The following is a 24,330-nucleotide window of genomic DNA, read 5'->3' on the forward strand; positions in this document are numbered from 1 at the left end:
AAAAAAAACTGTAAGTTAATTTAATAACAACAAAATGCCTGTTTATTTGAATAAAAATCACACCCCAATATTCCCCAACTGGTTTTCAGTGGTGTTACTGTGTCCAAAAGGGTGCTTGTACATTATAATACTTACATCATCTGTTCCAATTCTGAAAAAATTATGTGATTACTCAATGAGCTACAAATGAAAACCAGATTTCCTGAACCAGTCCCACAACAAACAGACTGCGGCTTACTGAAGACTTTGTTCCACACGCAGAAAAAGCAAGAAGCTCGCTCTACAGTGCAATATCAACGTGGGAGTAGCAACCATCAAAACAGCATGATCAATATTAAATCAGCTCCTAAAGAGAAACTTCTCTGATTCCTTAAGTCTGTTAACAGCTGTATTGACCCACCGCTGGAGGCTGTCCTCCGGCCTCATGATAAAGAGACTTTCATCTTAAACTGCTTTTTGTGCTGGTGTTCTACCAACAGTGTCTGTATAATGGATGTTCTGGCAAGGAGAACCACAGTTTGGTCTTGACTACACTGTAGTTTCCACAGTTGCCAGTCTATGAGGAAATATATAAATTAAAGCAATATACGCTGAATAAAATATGACTGGGAACTCCTGAACTCCTGTTCAAAACTCGCTTGCTTTGTACCAAGACATTGCTAGGTATCATCCATGTCTGAAGCACAAACGACGCTGGATGAGTGACACAACTTATACTTGTGTAAGTAATAGTAATAGATTGCCTAATAGAAAAAAAAAATAACATAGACAAACAATTAAGAATAAAATTGGGTTTTATAGGTGTGTGTGTGTGTATATATATATATATATATATATATATATATATATATATATATACACACAAAATGTTACAAAGACAATTTATTTACAACTTTAAAAACATTAAAAAATATATCTATATACATATCTATCATCTTTGGTAATATACTTGGCAGTGCAATATATACAGTGCGTTGACTCTTTAATCTAACAAAAGTTTTGGACAGCCTGTGCTGTAACAGAAGGCTCTATTTCTCATTCATCTCATGTAATCCCTCCATTCACCGAGTCTTTATATCATAATGGGGGAAAAACAACAGGACATTAAAACACTGTGTAGGTTTGCAACTGGGGAGGTAGAGAAAATAACCACTGGGTGGCGCTAGCTTCATATATCTAAACAAATCTATTTATTATTCATTAAAGGGATAGTTCACCCAAAAATCTGTCATCATTTACTCAAGTTGCTCTGTTGAACACAAAAGAAGATATTTCTATGAATATTCAAACAAATGCTGGTTTAAAAAAATACTATGGAAGTCAATGGGGACCGAAACTTTTTGGTTTCCAACATTCTTCAGAATATCTTTTAAACTTCCACAGAACAAAGAAACTTTCTGAACATATTGAGGTTGAGTATACAACGACACATGGTGAACTATCGCTTTAAGTCTTATTGGGTCAAAGACAATTACTAAATAAGTATGACTATGAAACCAAGTATAAAGTATAAGTATAAACAATGAATTTTTTATAACTATGAAACATCACTGATGAAAATAATTCACACTAGAGGTCGGCCAAGATATCAACAAGGCCAATATTTGTTATTTTAAAAGATCAGCATTGCCGACTTCGTCTGTTTGGTGAATTAGTTTTGCAGGATAGCGCTTTGGTGGCATGAAGTCGGATGCACGTTTTTCCAGCTGGGCCAGAAATTGTGTGTATGAGTAAGTTCCTATCATCAAATGATGTGAAATTAAATCAGCCTTCAGTCACCCTGCTCTTTATACATCAGCATCGTATGGTGAAAAACACAAATTGGTGCTAAAGTAGTAATGTGAGCTTGTATATCAATCTATATGTTTTACATATCAGCCTTACATAATCATTTTTTTTTAAAGATGCAATAAATGTCTTTTTTAAATCCCTGATTAACATTATATTGCATTACATTCGGGCATTTGGCAAATATATTTCTCTAAACATTTCTTCAGTTGGCCTGATCGGTAACATATGGATCAGAAGGTACACGGGCCGCACTCCTGCACTGACTGCAGAGCTTCTTTGCCGTCCTCTTGCTGGCAGGATACACAGACCTCCTCTTGGGAAAGTGGCACCGGAGCTTCAGCGCGGGGTGTCAGTGCAGATGTGTTCATCGGGATGGAACAGGACGCCGTGGCCGGGTTCACCTGGCAGTTGAAGGTGGCCGTGATGCTGAGATTGACTAACGGGCTGGAGACGGACGGCAGCTCCTCCTGACTGGTGCGTTCCAGCCAGTCTCCGCTGATGTGACTCTGGCTGGAGTCCGGCTGACTCTGGCTGTCCGATGAAGACATGGAGGGCTCCTTCTGGCACTTGTCGGCGGTTAATAGATGCTGACAATCAGGTATGTTACTCTTTGAGGGATCCTGCTCTATCTGAAGAAAAGAAGAGATGGGAAAAAATTAAATGAGGATGTGTGGAATACTGTATCTTACAATGCAATGTGCTCGATTAGAAATTCCATTTTCAAAACATTGGCTGCATCCAAAATCACATACTTCCATACTATATAGTAGGCGAAAAACAGTATGTGACAAAATTAGTATGTCCAAATTCACAGTATTCATAAAGAGTAGGAAAAAAGTACCCGGATGACCTACTACTTCTGGTCGGATTCTGAAGTGTGTTTATGATGGACACTTTACTATCCCATGAAGGGTCACCGTGATTTTGCCAAGTAAGACATATTTTGTTGATCCTGTCCCAAAATTTAGTCCTTACCCTATCCCTACCCCTACCCATAACTTTTCGCTAAAATCAGAGGGAAATGATAGGTGAATAACACTGATGTCGAAGCGCCTCACCCTGGTTCTAAGCCTAAACTTGACATAAACTGTAAACTTGTCCCTCAGATCTGATTGGTTGATTGAAAAGTTGTTCCAGGATCAACAAAGATGATCATGAACATGTGGTACTTGGTGAAATCACGTTCACCCCCATGAAGCCATGGGAGAGGATTTATGAATGGGAAGTGTAGCGGCGCAACTGACGCTGATTGGTCACATGATAATGACAACATTGCAAACGTAGTACGCCTAGATTACATTCATACTACTAACATTCATACTATATAGAACATACTTTTTTAGCGGTCGTGAAGTATGTGATTTCGGACGCAGACGTAATTTTATTGGATTAATGAAAAACTGCACAATAATCCTATTTATTTCTAATATATTAAATGTATGACACTGAATTATGCAATGTGGAAATTAGGTCATGTGACGAATTAGTTTAGTGTGCTAAGCATTTCTTGTTGTACAACGGCATTTCCTGAAAAGTTGGGACGCTTTGAGAAGTGCAATAAAATAAAGAATCTGTGATTTGTTTATTTTATTAAACATTTACTTAACTGACAAAAGTACAAAGAAAAGATTTCCAATGTTTTCACTGACCAAATGAATTGTATTCTGTAAAGATAAACACATTTTGATTCGGATGGCTGCAACACACTCCAAAAAAGTTGAGACGGGGGAAAAAATAAAAGTTAAAAGATTAGAGGATATCCAAGTTACACTGTTTAGAAAAAGCCCACAATAAGCAGGTGAATTGGCAATAGGTGAGGGTATCTTTATTGGGAGCATCTCAGTCTTTGCTTGTGTGGAAGAAATATTCCTAGAATATTAGAAATATGATGGTAATTAGATTAATGTAGTGTCCATACATACCCTTAAAAATGTATGTATGTGTATGACCTTGTATATGACCTTACAAAAGTAAATCTGTGACCAAGTGTATGACCGAGACCGAGGTCTCTATTCAAGGGTATAATATGATAAACAAATGTAAACAATGTGTTAGTTATGGCTGAGACATATCCTTGAGAAACAACCTTGGGGGAGGAACAACTATAAAGAAGGAAGGATGCCTCCCACTCGTTGTCATCGTAGTCACTTTGTCTGACTGTATGATTGCTGACCTTTCCTTGCAGGGGAATAAATCATCTTTAAAGACAATTGTTACATGTTTGTCTCTTATTCAGAATTAGAAAACTGTTTGCCACCACAGCTTGCAAAGATAGGTCATGGCTCACCACCAAGTTTCATTAGAGAACATTTCTCAATGCAAATTTGCAAACAATTTGTGTTTTTCACCATCTACCATTCATAATACTGTGAAAAGAATCAGGGAATCCAGAGAAATCTCAGGCTGTGTAGGGCAAGACAAGAAGGCGTCACCATCAAACCCTCAGATGGCACTGCATGAGAAACCATAATGCTACTTTGTTAAATATAGCCACATGGGCTCGGGAGTATTTTGGAAAACCGTCACTTCACACAGTCTGCTGCAGCATCAAGAAATGCCACTAGAATCTATAGAAAGCTATACATCCGTTCGAAGCAGAGATGCCGGCGAGTTCTCTGGGCCCGAGCTCATCTCAGATGATCTAAAAGACAGTGGAAATGTGTGCTGTGGTCTGATGAGTCCATGTTTCAGCTTGTTTTTGGGAAAAACAGATGATGAGTAATGAGTTCTCAGTCCCAAGGAAAAAAGGGACCATTCAGACTTTCATCAGCGACAGGTGCAAAAGCAAACATCTGTCATAGTGCGGAGGCGAATCAGTGCAAACGGCAGGGGTGACTTGCATGTGTGTGAGGGTATTATTGACATGGGGGCGTATATTCAGATTGAACAGAGATTTGTCATGGTATTAAGATCACATCTTTCCTGGGAAGCAAGACAAAGCCAGGTCTCATTCAGCAAGTGCTATATCCGAGTGGTTTATTGACACTCTACACCGTAGTATGTATGACTCATGTATGACCCATCGTGTAAAGGAGAATCAGACAATGATGACCACTAGGGCTGCACGATACTGAAGAAAAATGCGATAACTCATTAAAGGGTTAGTTCACCCAAAAAACAGTAATTACTCACCCTCATGTTGTTCCAACCCTGTAAGACTTTCGTTCATCTTCGGAACACAAATTAAGATATTTTTGATGAAATCTGAGTGCTGGATCACTCCTCCTGCAGGCTTATGGACACTATAACTCGCTGGCCCAGAAAATGTATTAAAGACATTGTTAATATAGTCCAAGTGACTCCAGTGGCTCAATCTTAAGTTTATCAAGCGATGAGAATACTTTTTGTGCGCAAAAACAAACAAAAATAACGACTTTATTCCACTTTTCATTTCCTTCTCTCTGGACCTCGAGTCTTTTTACGTAGTGTTTAAGCATAGCGCGTCTGTGTTGCACGTCACCACGTAGGCTCACTATTGGGCGACTCTGGTCATGTGTGACACGTGGTGACGTGAAACACAGACGCGCTACGCTTAAACACTACGTAAAAAGACTCGAGGTCCAGAGAGAAGGAAATGAAAAGTGGAATAAAGTCGTTATTTTTGTTTGTTTTTGCGCACAAAAAGTATTCTCGTCGCTTTATAAACTGAAGATTGAGCCACTGGAGTCACTTGGACTATATTAACAATGTCTTTAATACATTTTCTGGGCCAGCAAGTTAAGGTGTCCATAAGCCTGCAAGAGGAGTGAGCCAGCTCTCAGATTTCATCAAAAATATCTTAATTTGTGTTCCGAAGATGAACGAAAGTCTTACGGGGTTGGAACAACATGAGGGTGAGGAATTACTGACAGAATATTCGTTTTTGGGTGAACTAACCCTTTAAATAATGCGATACGATAATGCTTAAAGTGTGTAAAATAAACTTTAATTATCTTTAAAATTATGTGTTTCAGATTCTTTTTGTGACAAGAAAACATCCCTACAACTTCTGAAAGTGAACATCAGTGTTTTACTGTAGCGTAAGAAGTGTTATTTTAACATCAGTGTAAACCTCGGGGTTCAGGTTATCCTACATTAGGTTTATTTAACAACAGAAACTGAATAATCAAATGTAAAAATAAAACACTGCTTAGTTTTTACTGTATGAATTAAATATATACTGATTCTTATTAAAGCTACAAAAGTTATCCAGCCAAGAGCAGTGAGTGATTTTCTCTTTGTCTTTTGTTCATGACCCGTTATTTGCGATATTTCGATAATTTCAATATATTGTGCAGCCCTAATGACCACAGAGTGGTAAGCAGCTGTCTTCGATCAAGCCAGATTGGGTAAAAATTCCACTTGAAGAGTTAGTATCCTCAGTTCCCGAACAATTAAAAAGTGTAATTAAAAGGAAAGATGATGGGACACAGTGGTAAACATGCCTCTGTCCTAACTTTTTTGGAGCGTGTTGCAGCCATCCAAATCCAAATATGTTTATCTTTACAAAATACAATTAAGTTGATCAGTGAAAACATTGGAAATCTTTTCTTTGTGCTTTTGTCAGGTAAATAAAGGTTGGTTTGTACACTCGTTATTGCGGTGCATTGTGGGATTGAATGAGTGCACTTAATAACATCCAATATGGTTTCGGACACCACTACAAATGGCTATCCCCTTCAATAGTGCCCTATTTAAGGGTATAAGGCCGATTTCAGAGACAGCCTTATTATATCTCTACTTGCCAGAAGAGTAGTATGCTAGTATGCTTATCCTTTATATGTAACAAAACAAGATATATAGACTTACTATGTCTTTATATCAATAGTATTATGATGGTATGCTATTCAGAATTTAGGCTTGTTGATTGGAGAACCTAAACTTTACATTAACATTGTGCTGGTAGTTTACCTTTTTTAATAGTGGTTTACCTTGTTTGATAGTAAAGCTACACCAAAATAACTGCTTTAAACATACTATTTTCTTTTTTTAAATTCTTTAAAAAAAAAGTAGTATGTAGTACATAGTACATACTGTGCAGTATGCACTTTTAAAAAACGTACCTTTTTGACCCCTGTGATTGGAACTTTGTGTTCACCTGCAGAAGAAAGTTAGAGAAAGACGTCACCGAAAGCATAAAAAGGTGATCATGATTAAAAAAAAAAAAAAATGTAAAAGTACCGATTCTGAATCTAAAGAGCAGATAACATTTAACTGATCTACCAAAATTACTTCTTTGATCTCTTTATAATTGAAATGAAAACCCACACTACCTTTTCTCTTTCGTAACAGGCAAGTAATCCCCATCACTGCCAGCGTCAGCAAAACCAGAACACCACAAACAATGACTGAAGAGAAGACAGACCACAGATGAAACAATGAAAAGGTTACAAGTGACAGAAAGGAAGGAAATGCATGACATAGAATTTAAAATTTCAAACATTGTCACAAACGAAGGCATCAAAAAGTGACTTTTTCAGTTCTTTCCCTCATACTTAAGTCTTGTACGTTTGTTTTTATTGTCCGATTTAAAAGAAAAAAAAAGCTTAAAATCAAAGCTTGTAATGTTATGATTCACCTGTAGCTGATTGTTTTTGGGTGGCTGATTATAATTTAACTTTTTTAACTTTAGTTAGTGTGTAATGTTGCTGTTTGAGCATAAACAACATCTGCAAAGTTACAACGCTCAAAGTTCAAAGCAAAGGGAGAGATTTGCTTTTAAAGAAATCGTTTTTTAAGGACTTGAACAAACGGCTGGTAGAGACTACACCACATTCCTCCCGGGTTAGTGACATCACAAACCCTAAAATGTACATAAACCCCGCCCCCTGAAAACGATTTATAGATTATCATGACAGAATATATGCTAATCAATGACTAGAAGATAACTACACATAAGCTACATAAATTCACCAACTAATCATTCAGAAATGTCCTGTTGCTTCTACATGTTGTCACTTCTTCTTGAGTCTCTCCATCTTTCTGACTTCAGTTTGAACATAAAAGACTAAAAGTTTTAGAAATTTTCAGTGCATGTGTGTGTGAGGTAAAAGAACACAAGCTCTTGAAGCTCCGCCCCCTGCGCCGGGAGCAGCAGCTCATTTGCATTTAAAGGGACAGACAAAAACGGTGCATTTTTGCTCACCCTCAAAAAGTCACTATTTTAACATGCTATATAAAAATATCTGTGGGGTGTTTTGAGCTAAAACTTCACACACACACTCTGGGGACATCAAAGACTTATTTTACATTTTCTGAACAGGCATTATACCACCCCTTTAACAAAAACTCCTATAAATCCTATAGAAATACTAAGAAGTTAAAATAAAAAGTTGTTGGGACTATTGCACTCTATTAAGTTGCGTTCTGGAATACTTGATTCTGATTGGTCGATCATAGCATTCTGCAGTAAAATATTTGTGCTAAGGGATACTTCACTGATTAGCATTAAGCTTTGTATCAGTAGAAACCCGGTAATATTTTCGAATGACCGTGCTTCCCTCCCTCATGTCCCCCTGAGACGAGAGATTTCTGTATTGTGTGTCTGGAAAAAAACCTCAGATGACACAAAAAATCTTCATTTAGCTCATCAGAGGCTTTTCTGTCCAGAGGCGAGAGACTACAGCCAGTAGGAGGAGCTCGTCCCGCATGTCTTCAACCCGCCCATAGGGGGATCTCACGATAAAACGCCGTCTTTTCAGTTTCGAGTCACTAGTAGCCGAGTTGTATCATTTCTCCCGACACTGCCCTCTGTAACCGGTAGGCGTGGCTTGGGAGTGGCCTCGTAAAGCATCGAAGCAAGTGCATTCTGGGAGTTGTTGTCTTTCATCCACATGAGCCAAAAATACATTTTCTGGCTTTTCTCAGTCTAGAAGGCACCAACATCTAAAATAATTTCACATTTCTACTACATAAATGACCCAATTTAAATACACATTCATCTTTCCAGTGGTGAAAAATACCTTTAATGACCACAAAACTGTTTAAATGGCCTTTGTACCAGGCAACCGATTTCCTGCATAGTATTCTGATACAATGTAACAACATGGCACTTTTATAAGGTTTGTAAACTAAATTCGAATGAAATGGCCTCATATTTACCAGTGCAGTAGATCATAATCGAGGTATCTGGTTTAGGGCCTATTGTGGTTTGATTCTCTGGTGTGCTTGGCGTCATGCTGCTCGATGGAAGCAGAGATGGTGTGGTGGTCGTGTTCATTTGCTGCAATTTCCCCTTTGGAGTTGGAATGAAAATTATTCCTCTAGGATGCATTGATGAATTCTGAAGAGAAACCTCTGTTGTTGTTGTTGATGTGGGTTGTGTCATTTCACACTGTGTGTCAGCATTAGAGGTGCCAGGTCTTAAAACTGAATCGTTATAGCATCTAACCGAGAAAAAAAAAAGACAAATAAGCCGTATGCATAGGTGTATATTTGTAAGTAATGATTCTTTCTTTCCATTCACATCTTACTTTGTGTGTGGTTGGCAGGACTCAGCATTGCTGTGGTTTGAAAACGTTCCAGTCGGACACAGTTCACACTTGACATCAGCTTTAGGTGATCCTGCATTCACAAAACAAGGATGATGCCACATATAACTGGTCTACTGAAATAAATATTCACATACATAATCAAATGACTTTATGGCAAATTAATGCATTTCCCATTGAAACAAACAGCTTTTTATAAAGCAAGTAACCAGCAATAATTTGCTACATGCTGTTTTAGTGATTATAGATATTAAGGGGAGAAGCATTCGTAATCTGGAGAGCATTTTATTTGACAAAATTTGAATGAATCATCAATATTTTTTACATTTTCCCAAAAGAGACTGTAAATGTTAGATGTGAATGTGTGCTAAAAATTAATTTCATCAACAGACATAAATGCTACAAGTCTCCAATTCTGGCTTCCCAGGCTCTTATAGTGTTTATGTACAGTAGCTAGATTATATATGTTTGCCTCTTACCTTTTCTGATGATGTGTTGACCAGGTTTGCAAATTTTATATTTTTTACACTGATCACATTCAGAAACAGTGTCCACACAGGTCAATCCAGGCTTGCAAACGCAAACAGCTTGGGTATCAGCGGAGCAGTTCTTATGATAAACCAGTCCTTTCTCTAACAAGAAGAATTGAACAGCAACAATTCAGTAAGAAATTCAGTTGGGGAAATAAAATAAATAAAAATAAATATTTTTATACAAGTAAATTTGTGTGTTCGCGTACACAAAACACCCGTCACAAAGTCAGTTATGTCTTAAGTGAAAGTAAACAGTTGAGAGAGAAATCTGATGTGTATCATTATATCGGATCCGTTTAATCGTTTTTTATAATGTGGTCGATTCAAAATCGATTCTCAAACACCACTAATCGATTTTTTTTCATATTTATGTATCTATTACCCAAAAGCCAGTATTAGTTTTCCTCCACTGTTCATAGGCTTGCAAACTCCATTTTATAGCTAATGCTGTGAAATGTTATGTTTGTTTTATCTTAATCATAAAACTGCACGATTAATCATATCGCAATTGCGATGTCAAGCCTACGCAATTATATGACGCAAAATGCTGCGATTTTTTATAAAAATAAATTAATTTGGGCTGTTAAGCAGCATCTGTTATATTCGAATATACAAATGATATTTTGTTAAGTATTGACTCTGGGAAAAGTGTTGCCTTAATGATGTTAGATTTAAGTGCAGCCTTTGATACTTTAGATAACGCAATTTTAATAGACCGCCTTAGAGATTATGTAGGGATCAATGGTGTAGCCCTTAAGTGGCATTCCTCTTATTTGCATGACAGGACATGCTCTGTTAAAATTGGAAATGATGTCTCTGCATCCGCTGCTATTTCTTGGGGGGTTCCTCAGGGATCAATCCTTGGTCCGACTCTGTTCTCACTGTATATGTTACCCCTGGGGTCTATTTTAAGCAACATAATATTAACTATCACTTGTATGCTGATGATTTACAATTGTACCTTCCTTTGGAGTGTGATGGCTGTGCATCTTTTACAAATTTTTATAAGTGCTTGACTGAGGTAAAGGGATGGCTAGCAAATAATTTTTTACAATTAAATGAGGATAAGACTGAGTTTATTATGTTTGGGAACAAGGAGCTTGGGAATGCTCTGGCTGGAAATAATAGACTACTGTCCAACAATATGCAAAGTTATGTAAAGAACCTTGGAGTATTTTTCGATTCTGAATTACGCTTTGATCGTCAAGTTAACAGCGTTGTGAAATCATCTTTTTTCCAGTTAAGAAAACTGTCTAAACTGAAACCAATCCTTTCGTACAAGGACTTGGAGATTGTTGTGCATGCCTTTGTTTCAACCCGGCTGGACTATTGTAATGCTCTTTATCTGGGCATAAGTGAATCACTGGTTACTCGTCTTCAACGTGTCCAGAATACTGCAGCGAGATTTTTAACAAATACCAGAAAACGGGATCACATAACACCTTTATTGATATCCCTTCACTGGCTACCTGTTCGATACAGAATACAATACAAGGTGTTGATGTTTGTTTTTAAAGCACTAAACTCCTGAGTACATAAAAGTCATGTTAATTCCTTATCAGTCTCAACGTCATCTTCGCTTCTCTCAGAATATGCTCCTAACCGTCCCACGGTCTCGCTTGAGGCGTAGTGGAGATCGCGCTTTTTCTGTTACGGCTCCTGCACTTTGGAATGTGTTGCCACTATCCTTAAAAACCTCATCAAGCATGGATATTTTTAAAAAGGAATTGAAGACTTATTTATTTAATCAGGCCTTTGGCGTTTGATTAGGTCTGAGATCTGTGAGTGATTTGTTGTTTGATTCTCTTGTGTCTTGTTTTAATGTAACTTAATGTCTGTATGTATTTTAGAGTTATTGATTAGCCTTCTTATGGACAGCACTTTGGTCCATTCTAATGGTTTTGAAAGTGCTTTATAAATAAAAGTTGAGTTGAGTTGTTCATTTTTACCCATGCAAATGTTTTTAAACCATTCCTGCGCGACGAGAAAAAAGAGCTCGCTGCCTGAATGTCCTGACTGTGACTCACAGAAAGACTCGCGCTGATATCATGCGTGCGCACAAGACAGCCCAGAAAAGAGTTCTCTTTCGTGCGAACGAACAATAACACACACAATTATGCCAAAATGTCTTTTTGTCGAGTATCTTCATAACATAAGAGCAGTCTTATGATGAACGTGAAGAGTTGTGACTCGTGAGAGAATGAGGCGCGTGTGAGATCCGTGTCTCTGTCAGCAGCGGCCGGTCTTAAAGGGACAGTACACAGTAGCCACTAATTATCTCTAGCCGCGTTTCCATTACCCTTCAAATTGCGCAAATTGAAATTGCGAATTGAAAATACGCCCAATGGAAACACGTCAATTTCGCAAAAATTTATTGCAAAAAAGTTTTTACGCTCGCATGAGGTGGTTTTTCAGGCAATTCGAAAAATAAATATTTCGTTATGTTATTATTTCGAAATATTATTATGACGCGGTATGTTTGGACAGAATACGAGACAGAGTTCTTTATTAAATTCATATAAGACAAAAGAATTACAGGAATAATGGATTAAACCTCAAATAAATGACACAATCAAGACCTCGAAGCAGAAATGAGGGAGAAACACCTAGAAACTCCTCATATGTACCGCTCACAAGTATAAGGGTCGTTCCTTACCATCAATGCTTGGAAAACAAACATACATCTCCTTCGGTTAATAATAATGGCTAGTGCAGTGGCTGGGATTTAGTACATAAACCTACCAGTGTCCGTTGCCATGTTTTTTGGAATGATTTTACTTATCGCGAGAGGAAAAAATGAAGTTTTAGTCGCAAAAGATCGGTCAATGGAAACGCTGTCATTTCGCACTAGTTTTTTGTTGACATTAAAAAAATAAAAAATTCACAAAAGTTTTGCGCAAATCTGTAATGGAAACGCACCTTCTGTCGTTAAAGTTAATCAAAGAACAAAGGGAACAGAGAAAAACACTCACTGCTCTCGACTAAAGAACTTTTGTAACTTTAATAAGGATTAGTCTATATATAATTTATAATTAATACAGCGCAGACTGTTTGATAACTTTATTCAATTTCTGCATATGGCCTACCTGTTAGACAGAAAGGGCACAGGTAAATATGATTCTGTTTTAATGTACCCAAGTGTACCTAAAATAAATAGAGTTTAATATACGGGTTGTATTAATTTCTTTTTATTAATTAACCACTTGTAAACTTATGTTGACTTTTTGTCAGCATTTGTATTAAATATATATTCATTGAGTCGAATCGAAATCGAATTTAGAATCGAAATCGAAAACTGAATCAAAATCGAATCGAATTGTAACATCTGAATCGATACCCAGCCCTAATCCGTTCATTAGGTCTTAAAATGACAGCAGCCTATACAAATCTGCTGCTGTCCATGTCATTAATATTAATCAAACAACAAAACACATCTTGAGAAAGATGAACATGTTTAATTTATACAGTGAACACTTTTTTTCTGTGGTATCGAAATACTTAAATTGGGCTTTAAGTAATAAATGAAAAGCAAAGTTACATTAACCCCCCACCCCCCAATATATTTATTTATTTAGCTGATCAGGGAAAAAATCCGATCCTGTCTCAAAAACCGTAATATGATCCGAACCGTGAGTTTAGTGATTCGTTGCACCACTAGCCTGTGCCCTCTAAAGTTTATGACTGAACTATATATTTAACTATAGTAGTTCAAATGAACTAACAATGAGCATTTATTAATCTTATTTAATGTTAATTTCAATATTTCCTAACACATTATTTAAATCAAAAGTTGCATCTGTTAATATTTTTAATGGACCTGAGCTAACATGTAATAACAATGAACAGATGTATTTTTATAAACTAAAGTTAATAAAGATGAATAAATGTATTGCAAATTGTTAGTAAATGCAAAAAGCAAATGCTCACTTGAGTAATTTTGTGGAAATCAGCATGTAGTTTGTTTAATCTGTACATTTTATATTTTAATTTGTAATTTTCTAATATTTAAAGGAATAGTTAATCAAAAAATGCAAATTCTCACAAATTACCATTTACACAAATCAATCAAACAGTGAGAAATTCACTGATGACCTTCACCTCTGTATGCTCATATTAGGATTACACAGATTATCCTTGAAACAGTTATATGGACTACTTTATGGTGCTTTTTGTCATTTTTGTTGCTTGACAGCCTCTGGTCACTATTCACTTTCATTGTACAGAAAATTGAAGTGTGAAAATTGTGCTAAATATCTCCATTTGTAGTTTAATAAAAAAAGAAAATCTTCAATGGTTTGGAAGGACAAGAGGAAGAGTAAATGATGACGGAATAATTTTTATGATGAACTATCCCTCAAAGATATATTCCAAGGAATACTAAAAACAAGCCTTTTTGATTCTGGGGTGATTTTATTAAAATAGTTGACTCACCATCTTTACAACGTTGACAGGAGAAACAATTGGGATAATGGTTAAATCGATCCGAGTACTGTCCAGCTTGACAGGGCGCACAGATGGTGTCTGTATTCAAAGTGCACTGCTTATCCAGACGTGTTCCTACAATAAATATAAATAAGTCAGAACCTGCAGTCGTTTCTAAACGTTTGAATACAAATGGTCACACTCTGTCCTATCATGGTAAAAACAGAAACATCTGTAATCTTGTTTTACAACCTACCTGGTTTGCATCTACTGCAGCATAATTTCAGATCTTTTAGGTAATATTCAGTGGTTGTGTTGTCACATTCTCCATTTGAGCTATATGGAAGTGGTGCCTATTAACACAAAGGGACAAAGCCAAAAATATCAAACAGTGACATTTTCCTTGAATTATCAGGAACTGATACTTGGACATGTCATGTGGCTTGTGAGCAAAACTGTGTGCATACTTTCCTCCTAGTATAAGTGTTTTCTCAAGGACGCCAACGCTACTACTATTAGGGTATTTAGTGTGGGACTGATACAACTTTTACAAGATTCACTGACATGACGAAAAACAGAGTAACTAGTCTAAAATCTGCACTCGTCAGCTACAAAGCTAGTCAAAAACTACAACAGAGTCTCAGTAACGAGTGACAGACGAGTGATATTTAAGCCAGGCCAATTAACTAGCTCATATTTATTTAGTCTACCAACATTGACAAATCCATTGCATATGAAAAACAGTTTAATTTCAGCAAAAATATTACTGTGTTCATTTAATTTCTGAAATTGTGCCGTATAGGAATCACTATCAAACACTGAAAAACTCAAATGGTCAACCACTAATTTAGCACAAACAAACCCTACTATCTAGATGTTTTGACAGATGTGGGTTCTTCAGTGTGGTTGCTGATATGTAAATATAGATCATATAAATACAATACAATATATTGAAAGGAAAAGGAATATACATATCCATATACACACACACACACACACACACACACACAGAGTGGTTAAAATGGGCCGGGGCTCTCCGGGGCTCAGCCCCGGCACATAAGTCTGCTCGTTTGTGTCCTGATGTGCCTGTTTGCAGTCAGTTGCTTACTGGAAATTATGTCACATAAAATTTGATGAAAGTGATGCTTTTGAAAACATAAGTTGCCTTATTTCATTGTGCTTTGGCTTTGTTGCTGTCTCAGACTGGTGATAGTTGAAATCTCTCACACAGAGACACACCACGTGAGTGATTTCAGCCTATCCTAGAATATTAGGGGTGTAACGATACGCGTATTCGTATCGAACCGTTCGGTACGAGGCTTTCGGTTCGGTTTTCGGTACGCACTGCGTACCGAACGGTTCGTTGGACCATTTTTTCTGCCGACCAAAATTTCTTTATTTCAAATGAAGGCGCGTCGCGGGTGGCAAGCGCGCTCATAGAGGCTGCCGCGACCGCAACGTCAACTGTGAAGCGGGACTCGCGAGCCTAATCAAGCAACACCACACAGCGCTAAGAGATCCAGACCAGTAAAGAACGCGTTTGAATTTCAAATGCTTTTTGAATTCGCCACTTAAGTAATAACATCGCTGCGAGATCTAGTGAGAAACATTCACATTTCTCTGTTATTAACGGATCAAACAGCGCTGATGTGGAAACCATGGGAAGAAACATCGTGCCATGAATGAATGAACTGGACGATGTCCACAGATCAGCAACATTCACCGATTTACGTAACACTAACTGCAAGGTATGGAAGTTTGTTAGGCTATAATGCTTTCAAGTAACATTACGTCGGTTTTATTTTGACATTATGAATACAATTGCTGCCCTCAAATGTTAATCTGATTCTGAACTAAAATAAACCTTTGTTTATATAATATTACATTTCATTTTGTCCAAGGAGCTGTTTTGTTTTATATGCTCATAATAAGAGTCAAGTATAGCTCCATTAGTAGGCTACATTATTAACAAAGAAAATAAATAAAAAAATCATACTTTATGATGTTAGTTTTATTAAATAAAATAATAATTAAATAAAATAATTCAAGGAAATTTCTCTGGCATTTATTTATTTTTGCTGTATGGAAAACGTACCGTACCGAACCGTGACACAAGTGTATCGTATCGAACCGAACCGTGAATTTTGTGAACCGTTACACCCCTATAGAATATCTCCAGGACTTGCGTGCAACAGCGAACAATCTCACAGCAATTAAAAAAAATTAAATGTCGAAACGTCAGGGGCTGGGCTTATAAGATAACATAATTAATTCAGCCCTGGCACTGTAGCCACACGAGCCCACAAAGTTGGTTTCAGCAACTTTTTTCTTTCTTGAGTTAATCAATGTTTTTGGCACTAATCAAAGAAGAAAACCAACTTTTTCTAACTTCTAACTTTTAAAGTTGCTGAAACCAATCTTTAATGCTAATATATAAATTGCTCATTTGCCTCTGGACACAAAAATATTGCACTGGTGTTTGATTGAAATGTAACATCTAGGCCTATGCAAAATAATCCTTGAAAGATTTCTCATTTAAGGCCATTCCTGTTTGGAATATGTGATTGTGTATTGTCAACAATAAGCAGAAATAATTCTGCATTTCCATTTTGTACTTTGGATCATTCATTTCAACATTTATCCTCATTCTCATGGTTATGTACAGGGAACTACACTAACCTTTTCCACTGGTGGCACTTGCGCTACTAACTTTTTCAGTTACTGGCGCAAAACATGATTTGGTCGCACAAATTGTTTATAGTAAGCCGCTCTGGATAATAATGAACAAAAATGAAACTGTATTGCACACAGATGTGCTTTTTATTTTACTTGCCATCTTTTAAACCACATGCCTTCTTGTTTTTGTTTTCTTTAACATTGGTTGGGATAGATTTACTGCAATAGAAAATACAGTAATAAAGTGCTAAATGGATTTCAACATGCTATGGTTGGCACAGATGGGCAGACTGATGAAAATTGTGGCCGATACCGATAATAACCGATATTAATATTGCTGTTATGGCCGATATCGATATCTCTGTATAGAAAACAAATTTACTGATAATCAAATAAAGAGATTTTTTTTTTTTTTTTTGAGAAACACTTTTTTTTTTTTTTTTTTTTACTTTAGAAATGACTTATGTTGGGCACCTTTACCTGTGTGCAAAATATGTCACATATAGGACACACATGCATTATATTGCATTGCATTGCATATAATGTGTGCTGGTCTAAAATTAAGAAAACCCTAGAAAACAGTCAAAAAACAAAGAAAAAAACTAAACAAAAAACAGGTGTACAATAAAGATAGGCTACTTAATTTATTATTCCAATAACCAAATATGATACTAAATAGCACAGGGAAAAGAGCTTCTATTTGTGACGTGCTGTCTTTGCATTTGAACATTGCACATTTTAAACAGGACAAGCATTAGCTGCATAGGCTACATGTTAGCCAATACAAACATGTTTATAGAAAACAGTTGACAATGAATAGACAGGAGTCCAATAATAGCATAACGAATCACTTATTCTAAAAATAATATCAAGTAGGCTAAGTTTGACGAATCCGACATATAACGAGGGCTGTGTTGTAAAACGTCCGTCATTTAACGAATTTTAAAAACACGGATGGATAATAATACAATATGCTTTCCGACATTTTGACAGAAAAAAAAACAAGCAAGAACAAAATTTAAACTATAGCCCGTCAATTTTCATTTTACAATTATCTTCTCTCTGTGTGTGCGCGCGCGTCCGTATTAAGGCGGGCGTACACGGTGCGAGTTCGGACCAGGATCGGACACTCGGGAGGTCGTGAGATATTGCACACGTTGCGAGTCAGTTTAACTGATAATCGCGTCAAAGCAGCTGGTACACGTGCCGCACGAATTTTATCCCGAGCCGGCAGCAATCACGTGGGCTTTCGCGCTAAACACAGAGACCGTCAATGTTGCATGCAGGCAAAGCTTCAGATAGAAAAAATGACAGAAATGTGTGTGCAAATGATTTGTTGTAAAGCAGAGAACAGTAGCCTTTCAACATAAAAACTTTATGAGAAAGAAAGAGAGAGAGAGGGGTGTGTGTGTGTGAAAGAGAGAGAGACAGTGTATGCGCACGCTGTATGGTTGCTGCCACTGAAGTATAGCCCCACGTGGTTGTGTATGATTTGGCAATAGGGGACAGCTGGTGAAAATCGGGCCGACTCCCCGAATTTTTTAAACATGTTTAAAAATGATCGGTAGGTCGGGGAGGTGCTCATAACGTGTTCGGCTCGGCTCGTAATTCCTCTCACACGCTGCGAGCCGCGACCATGCGAGCATCACCGATTCCACTCGATTTCTCCCGAGTGAAAAAAATCATCTGCGAGCTCGTAAAAACAGCAAAAATCGCACCGTGTACGCCCGCCTTTAGTGAGAGAGAGAGAGAGCTCGCGAGTCGCGCAGATACAAAGGTACGTTTTAATCCAAGTAACGGTCGCGGGGCTGAAGCCAACTTGATGTGTTGAATGCTCAGAGCACGTTATAAAACGTATTCTTAAAATACACATTTCTGTTTTAATAAATGCTCATAGTAAATCATAGTACATTGCCTAAAACTTAGGTACAAAAATAATCAGTGATACATTTGCGACCCATTAAAAATTTTGGTCGCAATGGCATTTCAAAAGGTCGCATATGCGACCATTTTGGTCGCAATGTAGTTCCCTGTATGTATGATGTGTCGACGGCTAGCCCACACTGATGTCAACAACATGGGTGGGGGGAGGTTGCTATATAATATTAAATCAGATAGAATACATGTATACAATAACAATTTTCGGGAAAAATAATATTACGATGTCCGGGGGGGGGGTTGTGTTGATCGTTACTGAAGGCCCAGTTACATTCCACCACTGCTGATTAACAGTAATGTAAATGCTAGATGTCCTAATACCTGTTGATACTACAACAATCCTCTTAACCTTGGAGTTTTTCACATGTAAGACTCAATTTCTCCATTTCTTTGCACAAAACTCTCCAGAAAATGCCATTTAATGGTTTATTTTTCAAAAAAAATTCACGGGGGAGCGTACCCCCGGACCTCCCCACATAATAAATCCCAATTTAACCCCTGCACACACACATATACACACACACACACACACACACACACACACACACACACACACACACACACACACACACACACTAATCTCCCTTAATCTTCCCAGTGCAAAGGTGAACCACATGCACAGTGGAAACTGATATGAATGGCCAAAGGCAATGGAGAGTGGCAAAGATCAAAGCTTGTTGTTTTTCTGTCCTATAATAATCTTATGACCAATAGATTGATATCCTGAGCTTTGCATGCATGCAAAATCTCCAGCAGTTTTCTGTCTGAGTGCAGAAGGCGTCCAAACGCACAACTCCAAATGATAAACACTGACATGGATGGAAGGTGGAGCAAAGGAGGACAAAAGCAGAAGTGATATCAGAGGGAAACTACTATTAACAAGCTAAATAATAATATACAAATTAGCGAGGGAGAAACAATGACTGGGAAACTCAGATCGGGAAACCTGACAAACTGTTTAGAGGAAAAGCAAGGGACTTTTGCAAAACATCGGGAACTTTTTGACTGCTTAAATAGTCATGCTTGAATTTGTTTATGTGTTTTCAAAACCAGCCACACATAAAATATACCAGAGGTGATTTATAATATCTAACGATATGTAGAATCTTGCTAGATTGTTTGATATACATGAATGACTATAACAGAGCATATTAACGAGATCACATCTAAGCCCGAATCAAATGTAAAAAATTAATTATTTTATGCCTAAAGAAAGTTATGCACCAGTCAAGAGTACATATGTTTGCATTGAGCTCCTATAGCAGGGGTTTCCGATCCTGCACTGCACTCAGAGTTCAGGTGTGTTGGACTTTAAGTGGCTTTAAGTTCCAATTAAACACACCTGAACCAGCTAATCAAGTGCTAGCTCCCAATTCGCATACTAACCGTCCTAAATAGTATTAGAAATTAGAATAAATGTGTCCTAAATCTTAGTATGTTGAAATAAGTATTCCAAAGATGGTCTACTTTTTCCAGTTAGAATCCGAAGTGCAGATCCGTGCACACTCTACGGCTAATATTGCCCACAACCCATTGCGTGTTGGACGAGGATTCGATTAGAACTACAAACACAAGTAAAATGTGTTGGGAAAAAACTACAAACATGGCAGATGTGCAAGACGGTTAAAGTCGGCATGAAACGGAAGTTGAGTATTGTCTTTTTTTCCTTGTTGTGACGTATATCCGAGTGAAACGGCTTCTGAAATTAGAAAAAAAAATGTAGGGCGGGGCTTGATTTCGTCCTTCGGGAACTGATTGGATCCTTGGAGGTTGGGCGTTGCAAACAAAATGGAGGCAGATTTGAATGCCAGTTTACATTCAGTTGTGGAGGATTTCTCTCCACCGGACTCCCCACCGTTACCCTCCCATGAAGGATTTTTTATTTTATTTTATTATTCCCGCGAACCAAGATGAGTCAAGTCAAGTTATCATCCTTGTTAGACATTCTTTGTTATCAGTCAAGTTCACCCTCGAGAGCATTTCGATAGCCGCACCCTCATCGGCTCTGGCCGCACCCTTTCGCCATGGCACGTGACCGAAAGAGAAGAGAGGTCGTTTCGAGGGGGGAGGGAAAGGTAATGTATTTGATTAAAGATTATAAGGGTACATGAATTTAAAAAAAAATAATGAAGTGCACAGATAAATCATTTAGAATAAACACTACAATATTACATATAAAAAGAAGATTTGATTTCATGCCGACCTTAAGTAGAGAGGTTTAGATAAAGGGTTTGAGTGATTAATTATCAGTATCCAATCTGACAAAAAGATATTTATTCAATGTTATCCACATTATATTTTATCTGCAACTGCACTGTGAACTTTTATAAAGATCCGTTTGGTGATTCACTTTTAAATGCATCATAATGCAAATTACAAACCCATGAGGAAAGTCTCTGCATGAAAAACCTACGACTGGCAGATCAACATGATCTACATTTCTCAGATAGGGAAGGGAATTAAATTAAATTGAATGTGGAGGATTTTAACGGTGACAAGATTTTTGACAAGATGCACTGTTAAAGTCGCAATTATGACAAAGTAGTATATCCAAAGCGGTATACTCTTCTGCTACACACTCAAAAGTGTGTACTTTTTCTTCACAAAAAACAGGACATACTTTTAGGGCAAAGTATAATAATGTGAATTGGGATGCAGTAAAGTATCTTTATCCAGATCCAGATCCAGATAGTATCTTTCTAGGCATACTAGAAACTTCCAGGTAGGTGTGTTGAGGAAAGTTGGAGCTAAACTTTGCAGGACAGTGACCCAACAGGAGCAGGAACAAGGAACAAGTTACATATGAAATCATTACACAACATATGTCACATTCAAAGGTCCAGGTATTTCCCAGTGTGAACAATCAAACAGTTAAAGATGGATTTAGCATAATCCCTCATAGATCTGAAAATACAACCCTGAGCACATTTGTACAGCATTTATCGGCACTGTTACTGATCCGTGTTCCTAAAAAGGAAGTTGCTGGAGGATTGTACTTTCTGCCTCAGACCAAAATGCACAGAATGATCTAAGAGTTGTCGCAATTGAGCGTCACACTCAATTCATGTGGCAGGTTCATAAATGACTCATTTATAACTGAAAAAAAAAGAAAAAAGAGCTGGCCCAAGAAACTATCTGAGATGAAAAGACTAACTATTAACATCAACTTCCAAATTAAAAATCAAGCAGGAAATGCACATCCTGAGATAATCATGCAGATTAGACGATACAAAAAACTACTGCATCATCTCTAAAACCACTGACGTCTTCTCAGATAAATGACAAACGCTCAAGATGTAGAGAGGAAATTGCTGAGGTGTGTTACTGGGAAACGACCCACATATACAGGCCAGCATACTTCCTCCATGCAACAGTGAGCTTTACTGAAGTCAGCCAAACGAGTAAAGCCTATCTCTTAGCTGATAACAGTGGCAACACATTTACACGTCGCATGAAGAATGCATGCACGTATTTCTTGTTAAAAATACTAAAACATTGTCTGTAACCAACCAAAATCATTCAGTAATCTTTAATATGCATGAGTCATATCTGTTTATTATTTAAGCATGCTCTTTGTTCAGAGCTCCAGCACATTTCTCAGTCAAAGCAGTTTATTCTCCCATGACATACTAATCAAGAACAGCAAGTGGAACCCGCAGTGTAACTTTTTGAAAGGTTTGGTTGAGAGGTGAAATCAAGGCTGGTTAACTAGACTTCATTAGCATGCTCACTTGACTGTCTTGTTGCATGGTAAAGTACGCGGTTGTGTTCTAGTTAAACTGTGACATACGTGAACTCCCCACCCTCTCAATCTAGACCACAAGAGCTAGAACTAGGTAAGCATCTTATCGTCTATAGATACCAAAAATTCTGCACACTTGGTTTTGAGATACTTGATGGATAAAACTGCTATCCATGTAGACCAGCACACTTTTATTGTTTTTATTTTCTCATTTATCATGTTCAAAAAAACTGTCTAGATGGGTAGCTTTAGCCTATGCCCATGATGACTAAACATGTTTTAAGATACCTATGATGCTCAAGTTCACTAGTTTTCCCCATGTTATACCCCCAAAATAAAAATAGTTGTATTATACTTATGATGCTCAGCACAGTTTTTTAGGCAAAGTCACCCAAAAGTGCTGTCTATGTAGGCAGTAATTTATGTTTTACTGTGCTCAAATAAGTGCTGTCTATGTAGGCAGTAATGTATGTTTTACTGTGCTCAAATATGACGCCTAGGTAGGCAGGTCACTGGGTTTTTCCCATATGCATCATTCCAAAAAATACCGTCTATCTTAGCAGATTGCTGAGTTTTGCATATGCCCATGCTGACCAAAAATCCAGACTATAGAGTGGTGCTTATACCAAAGATGTCGAAAATTCTGTCTAAATAGGCAGCAAACTATGTTTTAAGATACATATGATGCTAAAAAATGGCATTTAGGCAGGCAGTTCACTAGTTTTGCCCATGTTATGTGTGTAGGCACACTTGCTGTGAGATACAAGACACCCAAAAATGCTGTCTATGTAGGCAGTACATCATGCTGTATGATGCCAAAATGTGCTATCTGGAGTTAGACACTAGGCAAGTGACACAGGTCATTAGTTTTTCTTTCTCATGTCCATCTTTCTCACACACACACACACACTAGAGTGGTGGCCAAGATTTCCAAAATATTGTCTAAGTTAAGTAGGCAGCACACTACATTTCAGATGCCTATAATGCCTAAATAAGAAGTCACAGCATGTAGCTCATTAGGTCACTAGGACACCCACAATGTTTACGTAGGAGCCTAGGTAGGCAGCCTAGGTAGACAGCTACTGTATGTTGCCTCTGCACGTGATACCCCAAACAGTACAGCTCACTATATGAGACGTACCCAAAACACGCAACCTAGATTGGAAGTTCCAACAGCAAAATAACAAAACACAACTGAAAATAAATATATCCTTCATTTACGATACACATTTAGAATCCGAGAATAACTTTTGTTTTTCGTTTAGTGTTTTTCAGAAGTAGCTTTTCATGTCTATCAAAACACACTTGTGAAAGTCATTAGTATAAGAATGAATCATTACATTGTGTCTGTCCGCAACACACATATAAACCTGCTCGTTACCTTCCCCTCGGCCACACGCCACACCGCCGTCATAAATAATAACCTTGAGATGAGAATCAACATTATCCTTCAGCGACCCGCGCGACTGAATGCGAACTGACCATCACGCGCTGCGCGTCCCGGAAATGTTGCACGACAATCCCCCTGCATACATGTAACCAGGAAGCGACGGCGTGTGTGTGTGTGTGTGTGTGTGTGTGTGTGTGTGTGACACACAAGACCTCTGAAGTCCCCGCATGAGTTCCTCATGAACTCAAAAAAGTATTTAAACCTGGAAATAAATGAGGAGTTCGAAAAATAAAATACAAAATACTACGTAGCCTAAATGAAGAAGAAATAAACAATAGACTTTTCAGAACTATGTTTAGGTCACCGAGC

General features: G+C 37.6%; 1 protein-coding gene across 1 annotated transcript; it reads right to left on the reverse strand.

Moving 5' to 3' along the window:
• Nucleotides 1–945: 945 nt before the first annotated feature.
• On the reverse strand, nt 946–24,086 carry tnfrsf1b (tumor necrosis factor receptor superfamily, member 1B). Its single transcript, XM_081357204.1, has 9 exons — nt 23,953–24,086; nt 14,472–14,568; nt 14,225–14,350; nt 9,740–9,892; nt 9,243–9,333; nt 8,872–9,155; nt 7,044–7,118; nt 6,834–6,868; nt 946–2,420 (listed from the first exon to the last, which is right to left on the reverse strand). Exons 1-9 carry the CDS (start codon nt 24,013–24,015, stop codon nt 2,022–2,024), a joined length of 1,323 nt encoding a protein of 440 aa, XP_081213330.1. The 5' UTR covers nt 24,016–24,086; the 3' UTR covers nt 946–2,021.
• Nucleotides 24,087–24,330: the final 244 nt, after the last annotated feature.

The sequence above is a fragment of the Scardinius erythrophthalmus genome, assembly GCF_964197995.2.
Source record: "Scardinius erythrophthalmus genome assembly, chromosome: 25".
Lineage (NCBI taxonomy): Eukaryota > Metazoa > Chordata > Actinopteri > Cypriniformes > Leuciscidae > Scardinius > Scardinius erythrophthalmus.